General features: G+C 45.1%; 1 protein-coding gene across 8 annotated transcripts in view; it reads right to left on the bottom strand.

The window, feature by feature from the left end:
- Nucleotides 1-21,189, bottom strand: part of XYLB (xylulokinase) — a 117,263-nt gene extending 96,074 nt beyond the window's left edge. For 2 of the 8 annotated variants that reach the window (XM_081163698.1, XM_081163701.1), the window contains exons 1-8: nt 21,059-21,189; nt 16,976-17,058; nt 16,432-16,501; nt 12,098-12,178; nt 11,509-11,595; nt 9,316-9,444; nt 7,442-7,507; nt 3,916-3,988 (exon numbers count right to left, since the gene is read on the bottom strand). In XM_081163698.1, the coding sequence (XP_081019824.1) occupies nt 3,916-3,988; nt 7,442-7,507; nt 9,316-9,444; nt 11,509-11,595; nt 12,098-12,178; nt 16,432-16,501; nt 16,976-17,058; nt 21,059-21,112 (643 nt within the window). In that variant the 5' untranslated portion in view covers nt 21,113-21,189. Of the gene's footprint in view, nt 1-3,915; nt 3,989-7,441; nt 7,508-9,315; nt 9,445-11,508; nt 11,596-12,097; nt 12,179-16,431; nt 16,502-16,975; nt 17,059-17,287; nt 17,636-21,058 lie in introns of those variants that run through there. The other 6 variants (XM_081163696.1, XM_081163697.1, XM_081163702.1 and 3 more) reach the window with 5 other exon arrangements.
- Nucleotides 21,190-21,621: the final 432 nt, after the last annotated feature.

The raw sequence follows: 21,621 nt of genomic DNA, 5'->3' as shown, positions 1-21,621 counted from the left end.
CTTCCACCTCTCGCCTCTGAGACGATGGCAGTTCCCTGACAGTTGCAAACCTGGAAGTAGGTGTTCCGGTTTGTGAACTTTGCCTTGGAAGCCGAAGTCTGGCACGGCTTGGTTTCCGAACATTTCGGAAGTTGAACGGACTTCCAGAACACACTATGTTCCAAAACCAAGGTAAGACTGTACTGGCTTCATCTTATTATCCCCTCTCCAAAAATAATAATAATAATAATCTCTTCACAATTTGAAAAAAAGAAAAAAGGAAGAAATTTATCAAGGCCAGAGGCAAATCCAGCTGCCTCAAGAAAGCCTCAGTCCAGCTGCTGAGAGGATGAGAAACCTAAGGAAGGAAATTGTTCAGTCTGTTTTCTACAAATTGGCGTTCCTGAACCTGCTTAAAATCAAAACACAACTATCAATCGGATTACAGACTTCTCCAGATTCTACTGAATCAGTCCCCAAAAGTGCACATATTTTACATTTAAAATGCAGATAAAATACATATTTTAGGGGTGGAGGAATTGTGTTGCAAGATGTTTATTTTATTGAAAGAGTGCAAATGAAATGTGTGCAATTTAAACAGTTTTTTGTGTGATTTCTTTCAGAAAGTGTGCAAAAAATGGAATGGAACCCAGACTTTCTGAATGGGTGCAAGCAAGACTAACACAGAATAGACTTAGGATGCTCCATCCGTCCTTAAAGAGGCACCAGGCATGGAGTCTGGTCTTCTGCGCCATTGCCCCATTGCTTTGGCTATTGGTAAATTTAAGTATTTTCATTCTGTGTTCTGCTGCTTCGGTGCAAGAAAGCATTTGCAACTTAAATTGTTAGAAATACTCTATTACCACAGTAGAAAAAGAGCTGCTTTTGGACACGAAGAGATAGGTCAAATAACTACTCCATGCATTTTATGCCTTATGCAAGTCACTATCTGTGAAAGTAAGACATCTCTGTGGTGAGAGTGAAATTTAGGCATCTCCATGGTGCGAGCAGAATGGCTGTTTTCAAAAGTTTTAGTGTTTTATCACTTGTAAAGGGTGATACATCAAATGACACATTTAAGTCGTTTAGTCTCAAGTTTCTCACTTAAAAACAAAACCCCACACAGTATAAATGGAAATCATTTGTCATTCTAATATAGTTTTTGGCACATTTTAAAAAATCAATCAACAAAGTGCAAAACATTTTACAGGAAGAGATTTGTGCCTCCTGGAACTGGAACATCATCCTAGATTTGCTTTTCTGACACACACACTTTCTGATGGAGCTTATTGGATTTTTTTTTTTTTAAGGATCTGTTCTACTGGAGGGCTAAACAACTGGACTGAGTATCTTTATAGCCTGTACAACCCAAGTATTATAAACCAAGCAGAAATGAAGGAGGGGATCATTATTCAAACAATGTGTTATCTCTGAAGAAAAACATGAGAAAGACCATGCAAACTGCAAGTTGCTGAGGGCCAGTCACATGCTATATCCATATGAAGGCTGCTCCATATGGCTCCATATGGCACAGGTCATCATGCCCATTTGTTTGCAGCTGCATGCTACATCGGCAGATGCAATCGTCTGCCAATTTTTTAAGAGTTCAGGAGAACACCAGGGGATGGAACGCTCCCTTCCCTTACTTTCCACCATTCTCCACTCTGGTGCAATATCTTGAACCATGGTTAAATATTTTACTGGTAGCAGTGTGAACCATGGTTAACGCTATCCATGATTCACACTGTCAGGGGACTGCCATCAAGAGGGGAGAAGGGGGTAGGAACGTACAGAGAGCCTCCCACTTTGATCAGCAGTAACACTTCATCAGAGACTGGTATTAGAACGGAAGAAGAAATGGGGGGAGAGGGAAGGAAGGGAAAGGCTCACAGACTTATCTGCAAGCCCCAGCACTGATCCCCAGGCTAATAGGGAAACAGAGATGCAATTTCCGTCGCCTAGTTTTGGCAGGGGAGTCAAGCGTAAGGAAAAAAGGCGGAGGCTGGGTGTGTCGAGGTTCTTATGCTTGGGGGGAGGACAGGGAAAAGCCCACTCTCGGAATCTGCTAGCAACTGAGGGAGACATGAACTTTGGGTGTCTGCACTGTACATAGTTTGCACCAAATAAAACCTGTAAAAAGGCAGGTCGGAGTCCTGGCTGTTTACTCGTGAGGAACTGTCAGGGAACTGACATCAGAGGCACGGGAGAAGGAGAGGGTCTCTGATTCTGCAGGAGAAGGTCCCAGCGCTAGGGGGAGACTCAGCTGGGAAGAAGGGGAAGAGAATGAGTGTAACACCAGGGATCCAGGAGAGCAACGGGACGCGGAGGTGCAGGGGCTCCAGGACTCTTCGCTGGAAGTTAATGAGGAGAGCCCAGGCACCCCGCTGCCCACGCCCACCCTGCGCAGGAGACTCCCGCGCAGTGAGAGGCGGAGACGCTTGGGCATCAAACAGCTCTTATGTTGGCAGCCCTTTAAGAAACGCCCACAGACAGATTCTACGAGTGACTAAGGGCAGCCACGCTGAGATGGGCTGTGCAGTCAGAAGGGTTTAACCAGGCAATCTAATGCCCAAAAGGGGCAGGATTATGCACGAGTAACTCCCAACCACTACAGGAACCATACTCATCCCGCACACACCAAGCAAACTCTACTTTAGAGGAAGTCTGGCTTGCATTAAACACAGATAACTTTGGTGTCACAGTCACTCTAAGAAGGGAAGTGTGGAGGGGATAGAAAGGAGCAGGGATGGAGAACCTTCATTCTGTGATGCGCCCTGAGATCTTATGATGAAGTGATGAATGAAGGGCAGTATATAACATTGGCATAGCAACCCCCACTTTTTAAAAGAGATGTTGATTTTTTTTTTTTTTTAGGAAGGCAGCCCTGTTCAGGGAAGTTTTTAATGTGTGACATTTTAATGTATTTTTAATCTTTGTTGGAAGCCGCCCAGAGTGGCTGGGGAAACTCAGCCAGATGGGTGGGGTATAAATAATAAATTACAGTGGTACCCCGCAAGACGAATGCCTCGCAAGACGGAAAACTCGCTAGACGAAAGAGTTTTCCGTTTTGGAGGTGCTTCGCAAAACGAATTTCCTATGGGCTTGCTTCGCAAGACGACAATGTCTTGCGAGTTCCTGCTGTTTTTTTTTCCTTTCCCCCCTTTTTCTAAGCTGCTAAGCCGCTTATCAGCTGATCCGATCAGCAGATAAGCCGCTAAAAGCCGCTAATAGCACTAATCCGCTAATCCGCCAATGGGCTTGCTTCGCAAGACGAAAAAACCGCTAGACGAAGAGAATCATAGAACGGATTCTTTTTGTCTTGTGAGGCACCACTGTATTATTATTATTATTATTATTATTATTATTATTATTATTATTATTATTATTATTATTGTCACCCAAAGTTGTTGGGCTTTTTGGGGAACAGCGCCAAAACTTCCTTACCTGGCTTAGCCTGTGGTGCCCAGCCACCTTCATGATGCCCTGCACCCACCTCGTGGTTAAATAATAATAACCTGTGGCTCTCCAGGTAATGCTGGACTCGCTTCATCTCCAGCCAGCATAGCCAATAGTCAGGGGTGGTGGGAATTGGAGTCCAACAATATGCAGAAGGTCACACGCTCCCTACTTCTGATCTAGACAGTCTCTGAGCAAGATAGACTTTCCCAAGGCTACCCAACTGATCTGTGACCGAGCAGGAAGCAAATCCTAGGCTCCCAATTTCAAATGTGATGCTTGATCTGCTTTACCAGAAGCACTATTGCTCAATTCATGCCGTATTTCTGGTATTAAAACTTTTTATTGAAAACTTCTTTCATTCACAAGGAAATAGGTGAGGCTGCTGGTCCATTTATTCACTCCCAGTGGTCAGGAGAGACCTTTTGACTCAGGTTGAGCACATTAAACAGCCAACAAACAAGCCTAGAAGTCACTTACCGTCACTGTAATCAATGGGAGCATAAGCCCCTAGGAAAAGGGAGGCTGCAAAGCTGCTGACCAAAGAGATCCTCTGGAAGAGAAGAGGGAAATGAGAAAGTGGGCGCAAAATACATTCGTTTTGATTTACAAACAGATCAAGGGCTCATTTAAAAAAAAAAAGCATTTTTAAGGTTCCACTTTCAATGGAAGAGTTAGACAGATACTAAAAAATGTCTTCTTGACCAATAGGGCTTATGGGTGCTGAACTTCCCAAAGAGTGGCTTCGGCCCAAGTATACAAAGGCAATAGGGTGCTGGGAGTCACCTCTGCAGATGTACAAGGGGGGCAAAACAACACAATGCAAGTAGGGTGAAAAATCAGGACCCATGCTCCAAAACATAACAAATTCAGGGAAGGCAGATCAAAGCTCAATAAAGCATACACTTTGCCTGCAGGTGGTCTAGGGTGGTCTTGGCATTTCCAGTAAAAGCAAAGAGGTAGCGAGTGGCCCAGGAGACCTCTCTCTGACCAGAAACCTGAAGATGGTGCCAGACTGTGCTAAATAGCAGCCTGAGCAAGTATAAGGCAGCTTCTTCATTTCCTTATACAGTGGTACCTCGGGATGCAAACAGGATCCGTTCCAGAGCCCCATTCGCATACTAAACAGAATGTAAGACACGATAGTGCATCTGCGCGTGCACAGGTCGCGTTTCACCACTTCCACGCATGCACGTGATGTCATTTTGACTGTCTGCGCATGCGCGAGCGGCGAAACCCAGAAGTAACGCACTCCGTTACTTCCAGGTCACCGCGAAGCGCAACCTGAAAGCGCTCAACCTAAAGCGTATTTATCCCGAGGTATGACTGTATACAGTATACCATATAGATCATGGGTAGGCAAACTAAGGCCCAGGGGTCGGATCCGGCCCAATCACCTTCTAAATCCGGCCCGCCGACGGTCCGGAAATCAGCATGTTTTTACATGAGTAGAATGTGTCATTTTATTTAAAATGCATCTCTGGGTTATTTGTGGGACCTGCCTGGTGTTTTTACATGAGTAGAATGTGTGCTTTTATTTAAAATGCATCTCTGGCTTATTTATGGGGAATAGGAATTTGTTCATATTCCCCCCCCCCCCCAATATAGTCCGGCCCCCCACAAGGTCTGAGGGACAGTGGACCGGCCCCCTGCTGAAAAAGTTTCCTGACCCCTGATATTGATACTGAACCCTGTTGGGCACAGCTGTAGGCCAAAGGTGGATGCAAAGGGGCCAATTTTTGTTCTGCACTTGCAAGGAATCAGTCCTTCAGTTTCACAACATCTGCACTTTGGTTTTACTGTTTTCAGCGCCTGCCAAAGCCTCTCCTGCTCAAGCATGCCTGCCCACACATGTAATTGTGACATGTATTCTAATATGCAACTTTATTTTATAATGTATATTTTAAAAACTGATTATTTTGTTTTGGGAGGGAAACATAGGCTACCTAACTAACATCTGATTTCACTGGTAATTTTAATGAATATTTTATGCAGACTGTTTAGACAGTTTGATGATTAAGCAGCATAAAAAGTCTCCTGTGCATTTATCAACCGTACTTTTCTGCCGTATGAAGCTTAACAGTTATGGAAATACCCAGGCCTTTAGCCATTAAATAATCTATGGCCTGTTAAAGCCGGGGGAGATTGCTATTATGGCTGTTATTATTATTTCATTATTGATGCTCCGTAAAATGTTTTATATGTTATACACCACCCTGGGATCTTTTGATGAAGGACAGTATATCTGTGAATAACTTGTGAATATCAGGTGAATTCTTAACTGGTTAGGATACACAGATGGCATCCCTAAGTTTGGGTGCAATCCTTCCAGAACCCAGTAAAAAAAAAGTATTTATTTGGATAAGCATTTAAAATTGCTGCGAGTTGATTTTATTGACTACATTCATTGCATAATTATTATTTTTTTTAAAAAAAAAGGTACGTTATGCTTAAAATTCTACAAGGCAGGCTTAGGCAGTATGTGGACCAAGAACTCCCAGAAGTGCAAGCTGGATTTCGAAGGGGCAGAGGAACCAGAGACCAAATTGCAAACATGCGCTGGATTACGGAGAAAGCTAGAGAGTTCCAGAAAAACATCTACTTCTGCTTCATTGACTACACAAAAGCATGTGACTGTGTCAACCACAGCAAACTATGGCAAGTCTTAAAGAAATGGGAGTGCCTGGTCACCTCATCTGTCTCCTGAGAAATCTCTATGTGGAACAAGAAGCTACAGTTAGAACTGGATATGGAATAACTGATTGGTTCAAAATTGGGAAAGGAGTACAACAAGGCTGTATATTGTCTCCCTGCTTATTTAACTTATATGCAGAATTCATCATGCGAAAGGCTGGACTGGATGAATCCCAAGGAGGAATTAAGATTGCCGAAGAAATATCAACAACCTCAGATATGCTGATGACACAACCTTGATGGCAGAAAATGAGGAGGAATTAAAGAACCTTTTAATGAGGGTGAAAGAGGAGAGAATATGGTCTGAAGCTCAACATAAAAAAAAAATAAGATCATGGCCACTGGTCCCATCACCTCCTAGCAAATAGAAGGGGAAGAAATGGAGGCAGTGAGAGATTTTACTTTCTTGGGTTCCATTATCACTGCAGATGGTGACAGCAGTCACGAAATTAAAAGATGCCTGCTTCTTGGGAGAAAAGCGATGACAAGCCTAGACAGCATCTTAAAAAGCAGAGACATCACCTTGCCAACAAAGGTCCGTATAATTAAAGCTATGATTTTCCCAGTAGTGATGTATGGAAGTGAGAGCTGGACCATAAAGAATTGATGCTTTTGAATTATGGTCTGGAGGAGACTCTTGAGAGTCCCATGGACTGCAAGAAGATCAAACCTCTCCATTCTTAAGGAAATCAGCCCTGAGTGCTCACTGGAAGGACAGATCGTGAAGCTGAGGCTCCAATACTTTGGCCATCTCATGAGAAGAGAAGACTCCCTGGAAAAGACTCTGATTTTGGGAAAGATGGAGGGCACAAGGAGAAGGGGACGACAGAGGATGAGATTGTGGGTCAGTGTTCTTGAAGCTACCAGCATGAGTTTGACCAAGCTGCGGGAGGCAGTGGAAGACAGGAGTGCCTGGCATGCTCTGGTCCATGGGGTCATGAAGAGTCGGACACGACTAAACAACTAAACAACAACAATGGATTGTACACAACTTTGAATGCGTAAAAAAGAATGAAGCATGGTATAAAAATGTTTTAAATATATGGATTGGTAGTCAGAAAGCCATGCATTGCTCGTATTTAACAAAATGGTTGGGGCTGAAGCCAAAACCACCAGGATGTACATTTCAGCAGCGGCTCTTGCTAAGTATTTCCCCCCAAAAAAATCATTTTCCATTTAGTGAGAATTTGTTTGTTTAACTGTTGCCTTATTTATGCTAGTACAATTTGCGCAACTAAGTTCCTCTCCAAAATATCTAGGCAAAACAAAAATCAGCTCCGATTTCCAATAAGTGAACTGAAGATTAGCCCACCTCTGTGTGTGTGTAGACCTCAGGGTTCTGGCTGTAAATCTTCGCTATCTGGTTTCCTGTAAAACGCTGCAAAAGACAGGCCAATGCTTAGGAACACAAACTGTAAATTGAGTCAATAACCATTAACTCAGCATAATGAGTTCAGGACGCTGCACTTTGGGTATTTAATTTGTCTGACACATGATGGAAGTTGTTTTTCGATTGCAATAGGCACAAAACAGACTATTATGCATCGGCTCATTATGATAATTCTGCTCGCCTTTCGAAAAAGCAGAAGAAAAATGAAAACTGCAGCAAGAGAATTCCTGGACACAATTTACATTCCAGAAATGACAGATCAATGGAATGTGCAATGCTGGTTGGCTAGGCAGACTCCCATCGCAATCCAGGAATCGCCTCAAGTTCTTAACTGGTTAAAGTCATTCAGTCTGTACAACTCAGCAAGAAGACTGGTTAGATCCACACTAGCTTCAAATTAAAGTTGCCGAGGACCTTTGCTAAAACCGACTTACCGTATTTTTCCATGTATAGCATGCCCCCATGTATAACACCCCCATATTTTAGGGGTCTAAAAACTGAGAAAATGGGGGAAGATTGTGCAGAGTTGTTGAGCTTTTGGGGGGGTTACCTAAATACGCTCACCCGCCAGACAAACGCTCCCACCAGACCAATACTTCTGATCACATGCAACGCAGAAGCAACCAATCATCAGACCGCTTGCCACTGACAGCTTAAAATCACCTGCCCAATTGGACTTCCGGGTTAGCGCCATCGGCAATAGCGGAGTTCCTCTGACCGAGAGGAACCCGCTCTGTGAAAATCGGGTCTTGCCGCCGCAGCGAAGGCGGAGACCCTTTAAAAATCCCAGGCGGAGGAAGCCTGGGAACGTGGGATTCGGCTGACACTAGGAGCGCCTCCCCTACTCGCAGGGAAACCCTTTTTCGGGGATCCGAAGCGACATGGAGTGAGTGGTGCGGTGTTTTGAATCAACCGCTACTTTTACGGAGTGAAGCCGCACAGCCGTTGCTGGAGAGCGCTGACTTTTTCCTGTGGACAATTGGACTCTAAACAAGTACCCATGAGTAGAACGGAAAATTGGATTACGAAACATTTCAATTTGGCACTGAAGCGGGAAGGTTCTAAACAGGAAGTCCGCCTCCCGTTTTTGTAAAGTCTGGAAAGTCATATATAAAGGTCTAAATCTCCTTCAGTTATTACCACCAAAACCCCTCTTGGAAGCAGGAGAAAAGGGGGGGGGATTTTTGATTGTTCAAGCCTGCAGGAGAGAGAGTAAAGAAAAATAAATTCCCACCGTCTCAAACCTGGGAACGGGGTGTCAGAGACAGAAATTTATGGAGAAGTTCATTGACTGTGAATGGAACGTCTTTTGACAGATAGTTAAAAAAGAGAAACAAATTGATTCCAATGTTGCCTTTTGCATTCAAAAGAAACAAAATATTTGAAAAATGAAAGTAATTTTCTTGGTTCTGCTTTCAAAAGATGGATACAAATAGAAATTGTCTCCTCTAGAGGGAGCTTGTTAAATTGTTGCTGGAGTTGATCTGGGGATTTCACAGCTGTGGAGATTAGGATCGTGAGACCAGACTCTGACCTTGAATAAAAATGTGTTTAGAAGAAGTTTTGGTGCTTGCTTTTTGCAAGACAATCCATTTTATCCTAACAGCAAAATAATTTAAAGACTCTGTTCAGCCAAAGACCTTATTCATGGGTGTATGAGCAGGAGAGAAGATACAAGAAGTGGGAACCTTGTGCCCTTAGCACCTGGCACACACAAAAACCTCTTGGAACGACTTGTTCTCACTTCCAAGAACAGCCTCAAAAGCCGAACTTTAGTCTCGCTTCTCAGCTCTCACCTCGTAGGCTCGTGAGCCGGTGACCTCAGCAAGTTTCTGACCCCCTCCGACAGCTTTTTCCAGAGAGCAGCACTGGGTAGTTGTGCTGGAATCCATCCAAACAGGGCTGTTGCTGACAGAAAAGCAGGACTATCGGGGATGAGAAAAAAACAATGTCAGAAAAGTGGTCAGTGCCAAACCAGCAAGCTGGTTTAGGAACAATTGCACATATCTATTTTGCATACCAACATGTGATTACAAGGGGGAAGAGACCATGTGCGGGTCTCTATAGCTGGCCAAAAGAGATTTCACTACATCACTCTCTGGTCTGAAGCAGATGCAGCCGGGCAGTAACTGCCTCCTTTCATAGCCCAAGGCAGCGCAAAATGAAGCAAGATGTGTCAGCCTGCAAAGGGAAAAGGTCTGCCTCTTTGGCAGCATCAATAGAGGAGGGAAATGCATTTATCCTATAAGACAAATACTTAGGACCCAAGAAAAAGGCTGGTTTGGATTATGCAGATGGGGAAACCTGGTTTAAACCTGATGTTATGGATGCAGAAGAGGGGTGGGAAGCATTAGTTGGGGAACCGCAAAGGGAACCCCCAGGGGAAGAAAGTTCAGAGCCAGGGGACTGGTGGTGGGACGACAATGAGTGGCCAGAGAGAGAAGATGGAGCAGACTGGGAGGAGGAGGAGGAGGAGGTGTCAGAAGCTGAAGAGGCAACAGGGTTTAGTGCATGAGTAGGCAAACTAAGGCCCGGGGGCCAGATCCGGCCCAATCGCCTTCCAAATCTGGCCTGAGGATGGTCCGGGAATCAGCATGTTTTTACACGAGTAGAATGTAAATTTTATTTAAAATACATCTCTGGGTTATTTGTGGGACATAGGAATTCGTCCATATTTTTTTTTTCAAAATATAGTCCGGCCCCCCACAAGGTCTGAGGGACAGTGGACCGGCCCTCTGCGGAAAAAGTTTGCTGACCCCTGGTTTAGTGAGTCGGACGAAGCTGTGGCAGAGCGCAGTCCGGACTCCGCAACAGGAGAGGAGCAGGACCAAGAGACAGAGTTGAGGCAGGTTGCTGAAGAATCCAGGGAGTCTCCTCCTGCTGCTGTCACCAGCTCCCCTCCTCCCTGGTCTCCCAGAACATGTAGAGAAATGAAGAGGGCAGAGCAAAGAGAGACAAGACGGTGGAGTCTTAGGCTGCTGGGAACTGGGGTAGGAGCATTAAGGAGCAGTGGGAAAGTGGGGAGCTTCAGTCCTCACAACTGCTTCACTGGGGAATCTACTGGGAAGGGTTGCTGTGATCACTAGGCCTGCGCTGTTTTAGTTTCTTTGATTGAAGAGTTAACTTCATTCATAAAGAGATGCTTCATCCATAAAGCACCGGGTGTTTTATTGACCTCCACCTGACTCCAGCTCCTGACACCCATATTCAGCCAGGAACTTCACCCATCATGTTAGGAGCTGCCAGAGCATCAGAGTTCAGCCCTATCCAGACCTGGGGTCTTTGCAGAGGGAGCAGGGCTCTCCAGCAGATCCCAGCACTGCCTGCAACCCTGAGGAGCCACTGGATCCAGACACCCCAACCATCTGGATTTCTGGCTGGCTCTCAGAACCCCCTTCATCACCCACAGGGCCACAAAAGCGGAGGACTGGCAGGAGATTCAGAGCTGCCAGTGAAATGCCTGGATCGCTGTATGTGAGGCTACTTGGGAAGTAGGAGAAGTGTATGGAAGCACCTGCCCAGATCAGATCTGTCCAAGAGCCAGGAAAGGGTGACACCTCCAACTCCTATGTAAGCTCCCAGACTGAGCAGCTTTGCTGCTGAAGCAGCAACTCCCTTAACAGCTCCAAGCCTTCCTGAACCAGGAAAACAGATATAATTCTAGAAACCAGGAACCAAGGTTATGTTCATGGCTTCAGCGTGTGATGAGCCACTGAGACTAGAAGGTTGGAGCCTTTCCCTGAGCAGTGGAGTTTGCAGGTATTGGCTCCTCCCAACAGCAAAGGCTTTAAAGGCGTCCAGTTCATACACCCGCCACTGTTATACACTTCTTGTTCAGAGGAAGAAAAAGAAAGCATCTTGTCTGCATCATCATTTGTGCTTATCCTTTGCTAAAAGGAATGCAAAGCATGCTTCAATTATTTCTAAAGTCAGCAAGGAGCTGGGAAAGTGAGCGCAGCCATTAAGGGTCAATGAGCAAGATAAGTTACCTTCAGGGACTGATGCAAAGGAAGATCAGGCGATAGGTTTTGTAAAACAGAGTTTGCACCTTCTTTCCAGTAGACGCTTCCATGTTGCTGTTAAGAGAGCAAAGGCATAAAATAAAAGCAGAGTGGCAAGTTAAGATTCATATCTGGATTTCCACCAACTTTAAAATACACTTGCATGCTACTAGAACATCAGTAAAGGTGCCTTTTAAGGATACTAAAATAAGCTTGAAGGCAAGGCCATTTTCATTATCACAAATCATGCCGGTAACGGAGGCTCGCCCATGGCAGGGGCACACTCCCAGATCACTCCCGTTCTGCCTTCTAAACCTACTTGGCTCAAACTCAAACTCTCCACAGGCTTCAATGGTCAGTGCAAGGGCTCCTGGGATTCCACTTGCAATGGTTCATGGGACTGCTAGGCGCTGTTTTCACACCTTTTTGCCCTTTCTGGGCTCTTTTTAGGCTGTTTTTGCAATTCTTAAAAGTCATTTCCAGGTTTCGTGTGATGCATGTGTGCATGGTAGCACATCAATTGGCTGTTGCCTGCGCATGCAATCCAGAATAAAGGTTCTCCCACTCTTTCACACACCTGCCCAGCTCCAGACAAAGCTTTCACTCTGGAGAAGTTAAATCCAGAAGACTTCATCTTTTCCAAGATCATATCCAGGGCCTAGAAGAACAAACATGATCAAGACTGACTGCTGCGTTCCAGGAAATTATGAATCCCAACAGGCTTCAGAATTAAATAGGTAGATTCCTGTCATCAGTGACAGAGAAGGAAAATGGAAGAATTGGATAATCAGTAGAAGGTCTCTCGAGAAACTGAAATGATTAGCATGCTGAATAAAAGCATTTTTCAGATGAAGAGAGGAGGGGAAACCTTCAAACAAGTTTAGTACACATGCTAATCTTCAGGGCCAAACTAAACATCACAAATACAACCTTCAGATGAATAAATCTTCATCTATTAATTTCAGTCAATTAACAGTGCAATCTTAACCAGATATACTCAGATGTAAGTTGTATTTAATTCAATGGAACTTAGTGTCAGGGAAGTGGGGTTAGGATTCCAGCACAATCTATTAAACTTGAATGCAAAAAAAAAACCCACAACAGCAGTTCTGAAGCAAAAAGCACATGGTCTTTGTTTCTAAGATGGTGCATGCTTGCTTTGAGGCAGGCATCATCTTATAAGAAGCATCCCTCCTATCTCTCACAGCCAGGAAGCCTCTTCCATAATTGAAAAACTGCAAACTGCAAACACTAAATACTTGAATTAAAAATTGTGTAGAAATAGAGATTTAAGCCTGCTGTCCTTTTTCCAGTTGAAAGGGTTAGAGTAATAAATCAAAAGCCATAGAATAAATTAAATATTTCCATCTTAATTACCATGAATCTGCATGTAACATTAATCCAACAATTCATTCTCTTTTGCAAAGTGCTTTTGGGAGGTGCAATTTGCAGCAGAGGAAGAGACATGAAGGGAAATACCACATATGTTTCCCAACCTGACTGTTTCAACTACAATTTCCAACCATCAGCAGCTGCCTGGAGTTTTCAGACCAGCATATACCACACAGACCACAGACATGGATCTAGGATTCTTTGGCTGGAAAAGTGAGTTTCTGTGGGAGATGAAGAGTTAAGCACTCCTCCCTTACCAACCTTACTTCTTGTCCACATAAAGCACACCAAAATATCATAGAATTGGAAGGATCCACCAGGGTCATGCCATCCAATCCCTTGCAACACAGAAAACTTTTGCCCAATGTGGGGCTTGAACTCACAGCCCTGAGATTAAGAGTCTAGTGCTCTACCAACTGAGCTACCCAACCTCGCTCAACTTTGAGGTGACAAATATGCCTTGAATCTTAGGGGAAACGTGCCGCAGAACAACCCTTGAAAGCAGGCACAGGCTGGGAAAGTGGCCATACTAACATCTGGGCATTTCTGCTGTGAAGATTTGCATGGCACATGGCTGACGTTCAACCATCTGCTGGACTAAGCTGAGCACAGCCAGTGTGAAAACGGCAAAATAGATTTGCACCAGCAGAAAGGCAGAGCCTAAAAGGAAATTTATGCTTTTCTTTATCAATTTCAGAAAAGTGTATGTTTCACTTGATTAAAATGTTCTTCGTTCTCAGAAGTCTGTTTCTCAGAAGAACAAGAAAGAACTCTCAACACAAGGTGAGAAACGCTATCATTCTAGCGTGATTACAATGTGCTTATAGCAGCAGCACACTGTAAACTAAGCAAGCAGCTTCTTGGTTTTTCAGTAGGCCAAGATCTGCGGATGCACCTCTGAAGTGGGGAATTTCAGGCCCAGGCACTGAAAGTGATCTTCCCAGGCTTCTCCAGCCAATCCTCAAGGCTCTCCACAGGCCATCCCACCAGCATCCCAGGCCACACCTCTCACCTGCTTGTGGCTGGTTGGAAGCTGTGCCTGAACTGTGATTATGCCTCTTGGTTCTCTGGATTGAGAACTGTGTGTGCACATGTGTTTGTAGGAACCTCTGAGTTTTGGATGGCTTATGTTCCGAGGCACTACACACATCAGTGAAATCACGTATAATTGAATCCCATTTAAAAAGCCTGCAAACACCCAGTTCCACCCCCGTTCCACCCTTCGAGTGATGTTTCAGTGAGCTTTTTATGATGTTTCCAGGTCACTTCTGGGTTTGGCATATAAACAATTACACACCTATTGAACGCATGTAAATGGCGGGCTGCCTGTATTTCTTTTCCATTACAGTGGTACCTCAGGTTACATACATTTCAGGTTACATACGCTTCAGGTTACAGATTCCACTAACCCAGAAATAGTACCTCGGGTTAAGAACTTTGCTTCAGGATGAGAACAGAAATTGTGCTCCGGCGGCGCGGCGGCAGCAGGAGGCCCCATTAGCTAAAGTGGTGCTTCAGATTAAGAACAGTTTCAGGTTAAGAACGGACCTCCGGAACGAATTAAGTACTTAACCCGAGGTACCACTGTATTGGAAAAGAAGGTGCATTTATAGCTAGTTGACGCTGCATGCACACTTCCTTTTTTGCTCCAGTTCACGTGCAATGTCAAGTCCCCACCCTGCTCATGGTTAAGCCATGCTTTGGCTAAGCATTACATCCAAACTCGGACTCAGATAAACCTCAGTTACAGCTCCAGACAAATCACGAGCCATGGTTTGGACATAACAATAAGCCAAACCATGGCTTTACCATAGGTAGCACAGCAGTGGCAGTTTAGTTTCTCCATACTAGGAAGTCCCAAATGGTGCAACTTTTCTTCAAGTTGTTGATTGTTTTGGTTGCCCTTTCCTGAACCTTTTGCAACTCGACAATATACCGGTACTTTCTGAGGTGAGGCAACCAGAACTGTACACACTACTGTACATTTCACTTGTCAGTTGGCTTTATTTCCCAAAAAATAATAATGTATCTAGGGATGGGGTATAAGAGCTAAAATGGCCACTCAAAAACCTCCAATGTTCGACAAACAAGGAAAAAAGCAGAGCCGAACTGGTTACTCTTCCCCAAAGAACAAAGAGGTAAAAAGCAAGAAAGAGTAATGCAGCTTTCAAGTGGTTAAAGAGTGTAATTATGTCAAAACTCAGCTTAATCCCAAACAACGTCGACATCATTTGGAAATTAATGCATCTGCTATCACAAACAACGATACAAAATGTGACTACTTGAAGAAATGAAGAAAAAGAAGAAGAAACATGATCCAGGAAACTGCAGCGTCAAAAGGATCCTTAACAGCATTCCAAGTGAAAGAGAAAACAAGCAAATTATAAATTGTCTGGCAAATGTAATGGTTTCTTGTGTAAAGTAATTTTAATAATGCTGAGCTAAGAAGCTGAATCATCTAATGACACAGACAGAGCCAAGCGACCAAATTTAGAAACAATGGCAGCTCCTAATTAAGAAGAGAAGGGATTTGCCCTTCCAGGTTGCAGTCTCTGTACTAGGTAATCACTTTGCACTCCTGCTACTGAAGGATCTGGAGTGTGCGCAAAAGATTTCGGAAGGAAGCATAGGCCCTGCTCTCCTACCCAATGAGAGGGGCACACCATTACCCATTTGGGTTTCCTTTCCATGAACAACAATCTGTCCCTCACCCAGTCCTGCTGAACTTGTGATCCCCAAGACTGAGCAAAGACCAGCAGCCACTTCTTGTGACCTGATAGAAATGCTTGAGGAGACTGTGTTTTGTCGTTCCCGGAAAGCAGCAAAACTAGAAAGTTTATCAAGGTCCACATGGGCTACCATACATAGCTGCTGGGCTGCATTCAGTTTGGTAGGACATCTATGAGGATACCTGAACAGCAACTATGTTTAGCATTAGCCCAGAACCACATGGCAAGCACTTGCAAGAATATGGCAAGTATTTCCAGAAGCAAAACGCTGTCACAGCAGAAAACTACCTTTACACCACAAGGCCACTGCTAATACTGGTCTGATTCCCATCTCTAGTAGGTACAAGTAGAGATGTAGCAGATCAACAGAGAACCATCATACTGTAAGATTCAGAAGTGCAGTAAAGATACTTCTAAAACCTTTTGAGCCCCATGCAGCGGCTCTTACAATTTACTCAAGACCACCAAATGTACTTCATTGCTGAGTAATAACCTGAACCCGGATATTCTAAGTGAAAAATGAATTATGTCATCCGCAGCACAGAATAGAGTCAACCATAGTTAGAGGTAATTCTAGATCATTGCATCTTCCTTGTTGGCATATTTTGCTAAGCCTCTATTTACATAAACCTAAGCAAACAGGCAACGTGTCATTTTGAAAAAGGTAATCATCTAGGGCAACAGACAGGAGGACAAATAGGGAGAAGGGAGAGGATTGGAGCCAATTGCAGGAACCCACTGGCCTTCCTCTCCAGACACCGGCGACATTGCTCAAGCATCAAACACTTACCTTCACCCACATTAATACAGGAGAAGTCACAGTCAGTCTGTCACTGTGAACATGGACGCCACCTTGAGTGCTGCAAGAAAAACAATGCCTAGGTGAATAAAACTAATTCATTATTTCACTTTGCATTTCCCCAAATAACACACAAGTACAGTGGTACCTCAGGTTACATACACTTCAGGTTACATACGCTTCAGGTTACAGATTCTGCTAACCCAGAAGTAGTGCTTCATGTTAAGCACTTTGCTTCAGGATGAGAACAGAAATCGTGCTCCGGCGGCACAGCAGCAGCAGGAGGAGGCCCCATTAGCTAAAGTGGTGCTTCAGGTTAAGAACAGTTTCAGGTTAAGTACGGACCTCCGGAACGAATTAAATACTTAACCTGAGGTACCACTGTACTCTCTTGTACACAGCTAGGACAGTTACCCTTAAAAAGAATGCAAAAACAAAACCAAACATAGTGCAGTGTTACTAAAGGAATACTTTAAATCACAACATTCTATGATCCTTGAACAGGATCTGCCCAAGCGCAAGTGATGAAACATACCCAAATTCTGGAAGATCTTTGTCAAAATTTACACTGTCCTCATGGATGACTCGCAGTTGTTCATCTACAGCAATTACTTTCAGCTGGAGGAAAGAAAATGTTGCTGCTGCTGTTATTTATTTCATTAGGATTTGCTTCCTATGAAGCATCTCAACGTACTGTATGATTAAAAACATGTATAAAACAATTGTATATATAGAAACGGTTAAACAATCATTTATACAAGAAGTAAAAACAATTACATATACAAAACAACAGTAAAAACAATTACATAGATATAAAAACAATTTCAAATCCAATACAGATACCTACAGGTATCTTCCAAATAGTGGCGTGCCTTCTAGAATTAATTATATCCACTGGTGTCATTGATTCTAAAATGAATGCTTCCATTTGGAAGAATCAATAATTTCTGTGTGATCAGTCACCTAAAATAGCAAGTAGCTAGTTCATTCTGCACTTCATCCCATCTCCAGAAACTGATGATCGCTGATTAGTGTTCCACTTCCTGGGAGCAAATTAGAGTCTCACTAAGGAAGTACTGAAATTCCCATGATTAGTTCAGAAAAATGCTTCGTGTTTTCCCAGGAGTGCCCCTCCCCTTCTTCCTTCACCATTGGCCCCTTCTTTCTTTTCACTATTGCTTTTTACAATCTTGTTTTTGTACAGAGCTTCGCATTCATAAAAACCTCACTTCCACTCATCCCATCAAGAGCCAGTGTGGTGAAGTGGTTAAGAGTGGTGGACTTGTAATCTGGGGAACCAGGTTCGCGTCTCCGCTCCCCCACCTGCAGCTGCTGGATGACCTTGGGCCAGTCACACTTCTCTGAAGTCTCTCAGTCTCACTCACCTCACAGAGTGTTTGTTGTGGGGGAGGAAGGGAAAGGAGATTGTGAGCCGCTTTGAGACTCCTGAAGGGGAGTGAAAGGCGGGATATCAAATCCAAACTACTAATTTATTGGAGAGGTGGGATGGAAGGAAAAGATTGCTTCAGTTCTGACCCTACATCACCTTAGCTCAGCCTTCCCAAAGCTGGTGCCCTCAACATATTTTGGATTTCAACTCCCATCAAGCCGTTTGTAGTCTAAAACATGTGGAGAGCATCAGGTTGGCAAAGGCTGTTTACTTTATGTTACTTATAACCGCATTTCTATGCCACTTCTATCTGGAGTGAGACATTCCATAAAGAAGGCTGATCGCCGAAGAATTGATGCTTTTGAATTATGGTGCTGGAGGAGACTCTTGAGAGTCCCATGGACAGCAAGAAGATCAAACCTCTCCATTCTGAAGGAAATCAGCCCTGAGTGCTCACTGGAAGGACCGATCCTGAAGCTGAGGCTCCAATACTTTGGCCACCTCATGAGAAGAGAAGACTCCCTGGAGAAGACCCTGATGTTGGGAAAGATTGAGGGCACAAGAAGAAGGGGACGATGGAGGATGAGATGGTTGGACAGTGTTCTCAAAGCTACCAGCATGAGTTTGACCAAACTTCAGGAGGCAGTGGAAGACAGAATGCCTGGTGTGCTCTGGTCCATGGGGTCACGAAGAGTCAGACACGACTAAACAACAACAACAACAACAAATGCCACCTTTACTCCAAAGAGCTCAAGGTGACATACATCATCTCCCTATTTTATCATCACAACAACCCTGTGAGGTAGCTTAGGTTGCATAATTAGCCCAAGGTCACCAAGTGAGCTTCATAGCTGAGTGGGGATTTGAACCCTAGTCTCCCAAGTCCTGACGTGGGTGGCGCTGTGGGTTAAACCACAGAGCCTAGGACTTGCAGATCAGAAGGTTGGCAGTTCGAATCCCCGCGACGGGGTGAGCTCCCGTTGCTCGGTCCCTGCTCCTGCCAACCTTGCAGTTCGAAAGCACGTCAAAGTGCAAGTAGATAAATAGGTACCGCTCTGGTGGGAAGGTAAACGGCGTTTCCGTGCACTGCTCTGGTTCGCCAGAAGCGGCTTAGTCATGCTGGCCACATGACCCGGAAGCTGTACGCCGGCTCCCTCGGCCAATAAAGCAATGAGCTCCACAACCCCATAGTCGTCCGCGACTGGACCTAACGGTCGGGGTCCCTTTACCTTTACCTCCCAAGCCCTAGTGTATTTAACCACTAAACCATGCTGGTTCTCTGTTGACAGCATCTTGAATGAATTAGTAATTATTGCTTTGCACAAGCAAGTTGTCCTTATTTCTAACCATTGGGCTCCTGCCGTCTGCACCTACCACCCCTTGAAAGGAACTAAGACCCTTCTTTCTCATTTGCTATTTATGATCTTTAGAGAGAAAGGAGTGTTTAAATGTTTTTTCAAAAGTGTAACGGCAGTGTCCAAAGGAAAATGCTATCTAGTTATATGGACTTCTCCCACTTCATCAGTTTGGTTGGGGCCATAGGAAAGTTACAGTATTTTTTTAAACAAAAATCTGCAGGTAATGACTAACTAAACTTCGTAGGTTAACCTTTGATTTCTCATTTAAATATGCTGGAACTCAGGAAGTGCAAGTAGACTTTGCTTCCAGGTACAATTGCTGAAGCCTGCGCTAAGGGGCTGAATTTCTCCAGTTTGCCAAAGGATTTTATCAGAACTGCGAGATGTAGTGCCACATCATAAAAACCAAGGGAGAAGGAGGGGGGGAATCATTGTGAATTTGAAACTCAACAGTTCTAGAAAGACCTATCTTCCACAGCTCAGCTGAAAAAAGGCAAAAGGTGAAATCCATTGGCAAGTTTTCCTAAGCAAGCCACAGTTATGTGCATTGTAGCTCCTATTCATTTAAGAATATTCTAAGAGGCTGGCTGCTAGATAAGGACAAAGTCCATGGGCATAGCCGGGGGTGGGGGTACCTGCCCCCGCCCCAAATCCATCAATTCAAAATTAATACAAATCTGAAGTTCTGCCCCCCCCAAACAAAAGCCTCCCAACAAAAACCTGCCCCCCCCAAAAAAAAATCCTGGCTACGCCCATCCTGTTCTCACAGCGGCCAACCTGTTGCTGCAATGGGAAGTCCAAAAGCAGCACCTGAGTGCAACAACACTCTCCCCACCTGTGATTCCCAGTACTTCAGCAAGAGAACATGCAACACATGAATGTGTCAAGCACACGTTTGCAAACATCTCTATGCCTGGGCTGGCTGCAACTTCCTGCTTCAAGGGTACACTCAGCCTTGCCTCTATGTAAGGTGTGAAAAGTCCCTCAGATCCAGAATTTAAAACAAACATGCCTTTATTTGATGTTGTTGTGCATACTTGCAGAGGAAAATCTTAACACTCGGCAACACTTAAAATCTTCAGTCATTATTATTATTATTATTCAGTGCCTTCATCCAAGGATCACAGGGTGGCTTACCATATAAAACCAGTCATTCTCACATGCTGGTTTGGTTGTAAGCATAGCTGTCAACTTTTCCCTTTTCTTGCGAGGAATCCTATTCGGAATAAGGGAATTTCCCTTTTAAAAAAGGGAAACGTTGACAGCTATGGTTGTAAGTCGCTCTGGGCTGCCTAGGGCAAAACAAAGTGACATACTAATACTAATACTGTACAGTACAGTACAGTACAGTACTAATACTGCTCCCTGCTTGGCTCTATACCAGGGTTCCCCAAACTTGGGCCTCCATCCGCTTTCGGACTACAATTCCCACCATCCCTGACCGCTGGTCCTGCCAGCTAGGCATGATGGGAGATGTAGTCCAAAAGCTGCTGGAGACCCCCGTTTGCGAAACGCTGACCTAGAGGCAGGGAACGAACCATCGCCTCTGCCCATCCCATCAGAGAGGCTCCCGGGGGCTTCCTCTGTGCCCGAGTCCTACGATGAAGACAGGGGATTTCCTCAGAGCATGTGCAGAGCGCCTGCTTCCTTTCCCCCTCCCCCGCCTCCCTTACTCGAACCAGGCCCCCGAGGTGGGGCTGGGGAGGGGACCGAGCGCTGGGCGAGAGGAACCTTTTCCCGCGCCGCCGTCCCTGAGGCGACTCAGGGACGCGAAGCTAGGGAGGGCGGCGGGGGAGGCTCTGCCTTCTCCGCGGCCGAAGCCTCCGGCTCCGCCTCCTCCGCCGCGTCCATTTTTTTTTGCCACGGGTACCTGCTGGGTGCTGAAGTCCCATCCCAAGTAGCTGGGCTCGGCCGGCGCAGCCATGGCGGCCTGAGGCGAGTGGGCCTCGCCGTCGTCTTCGCTCGGCGGGAGGCAGGCCCGGCGCCCGCTTTTTTGCCTCAGCGCCGCCTCACAGAAACGGCTCGCCCGGCCTCTCTCCTGCGCCCAAGCGCCGGGCCCTGGTAGTTATTAACCCGCCCGCCCTGCGGCCCCTTCGGGGGCGGTGAAGGAGGACCCGCCTCTCGCTCGCCCAGGCCCGGGGGTCGGAGCGGCGTTTAGGTGGCCTCGTTGCCCGGCGTGAGCGGCCTCCTCTCGGCGGCTCTTTTCCTCAGGTTTCTCGGCACTTCATTTCCCCCCACTTTTTAATATACAAATCACACAACAAATAAATGGTGTCGGTCAGTGCACTTCAGAGGAAATAATAATAATAATAATTTTTATTTATACCCCGCCCTCCCCAGCCAAGAGACCGGGAAATGAGATTAAACTATGGTCTCCTTCAGATTAGCAGTAAAACAGTTTGGAAAGGAAAGGGGGGGGGAACGCAAGGTTAA

The sequence above is a fragment of the Podarcis bocagei genome, assembly GCF_964188305.1.
Source record: "Podarcis bocagei genome assembly, chromosome: 12".
Taxonomy (NCBI): domain Eukaryota; kingdom Metazoa; phylum Chordata; class Lepidosauria; order Squamata; family Lacertidae; genus Podarcis; species Podarcis bocagei.
The sequence above is the reverse complement of the archived record's forward strand: the minus strand, read 5'-3'. Positions and strand labels throughout refer to the sequence as shown.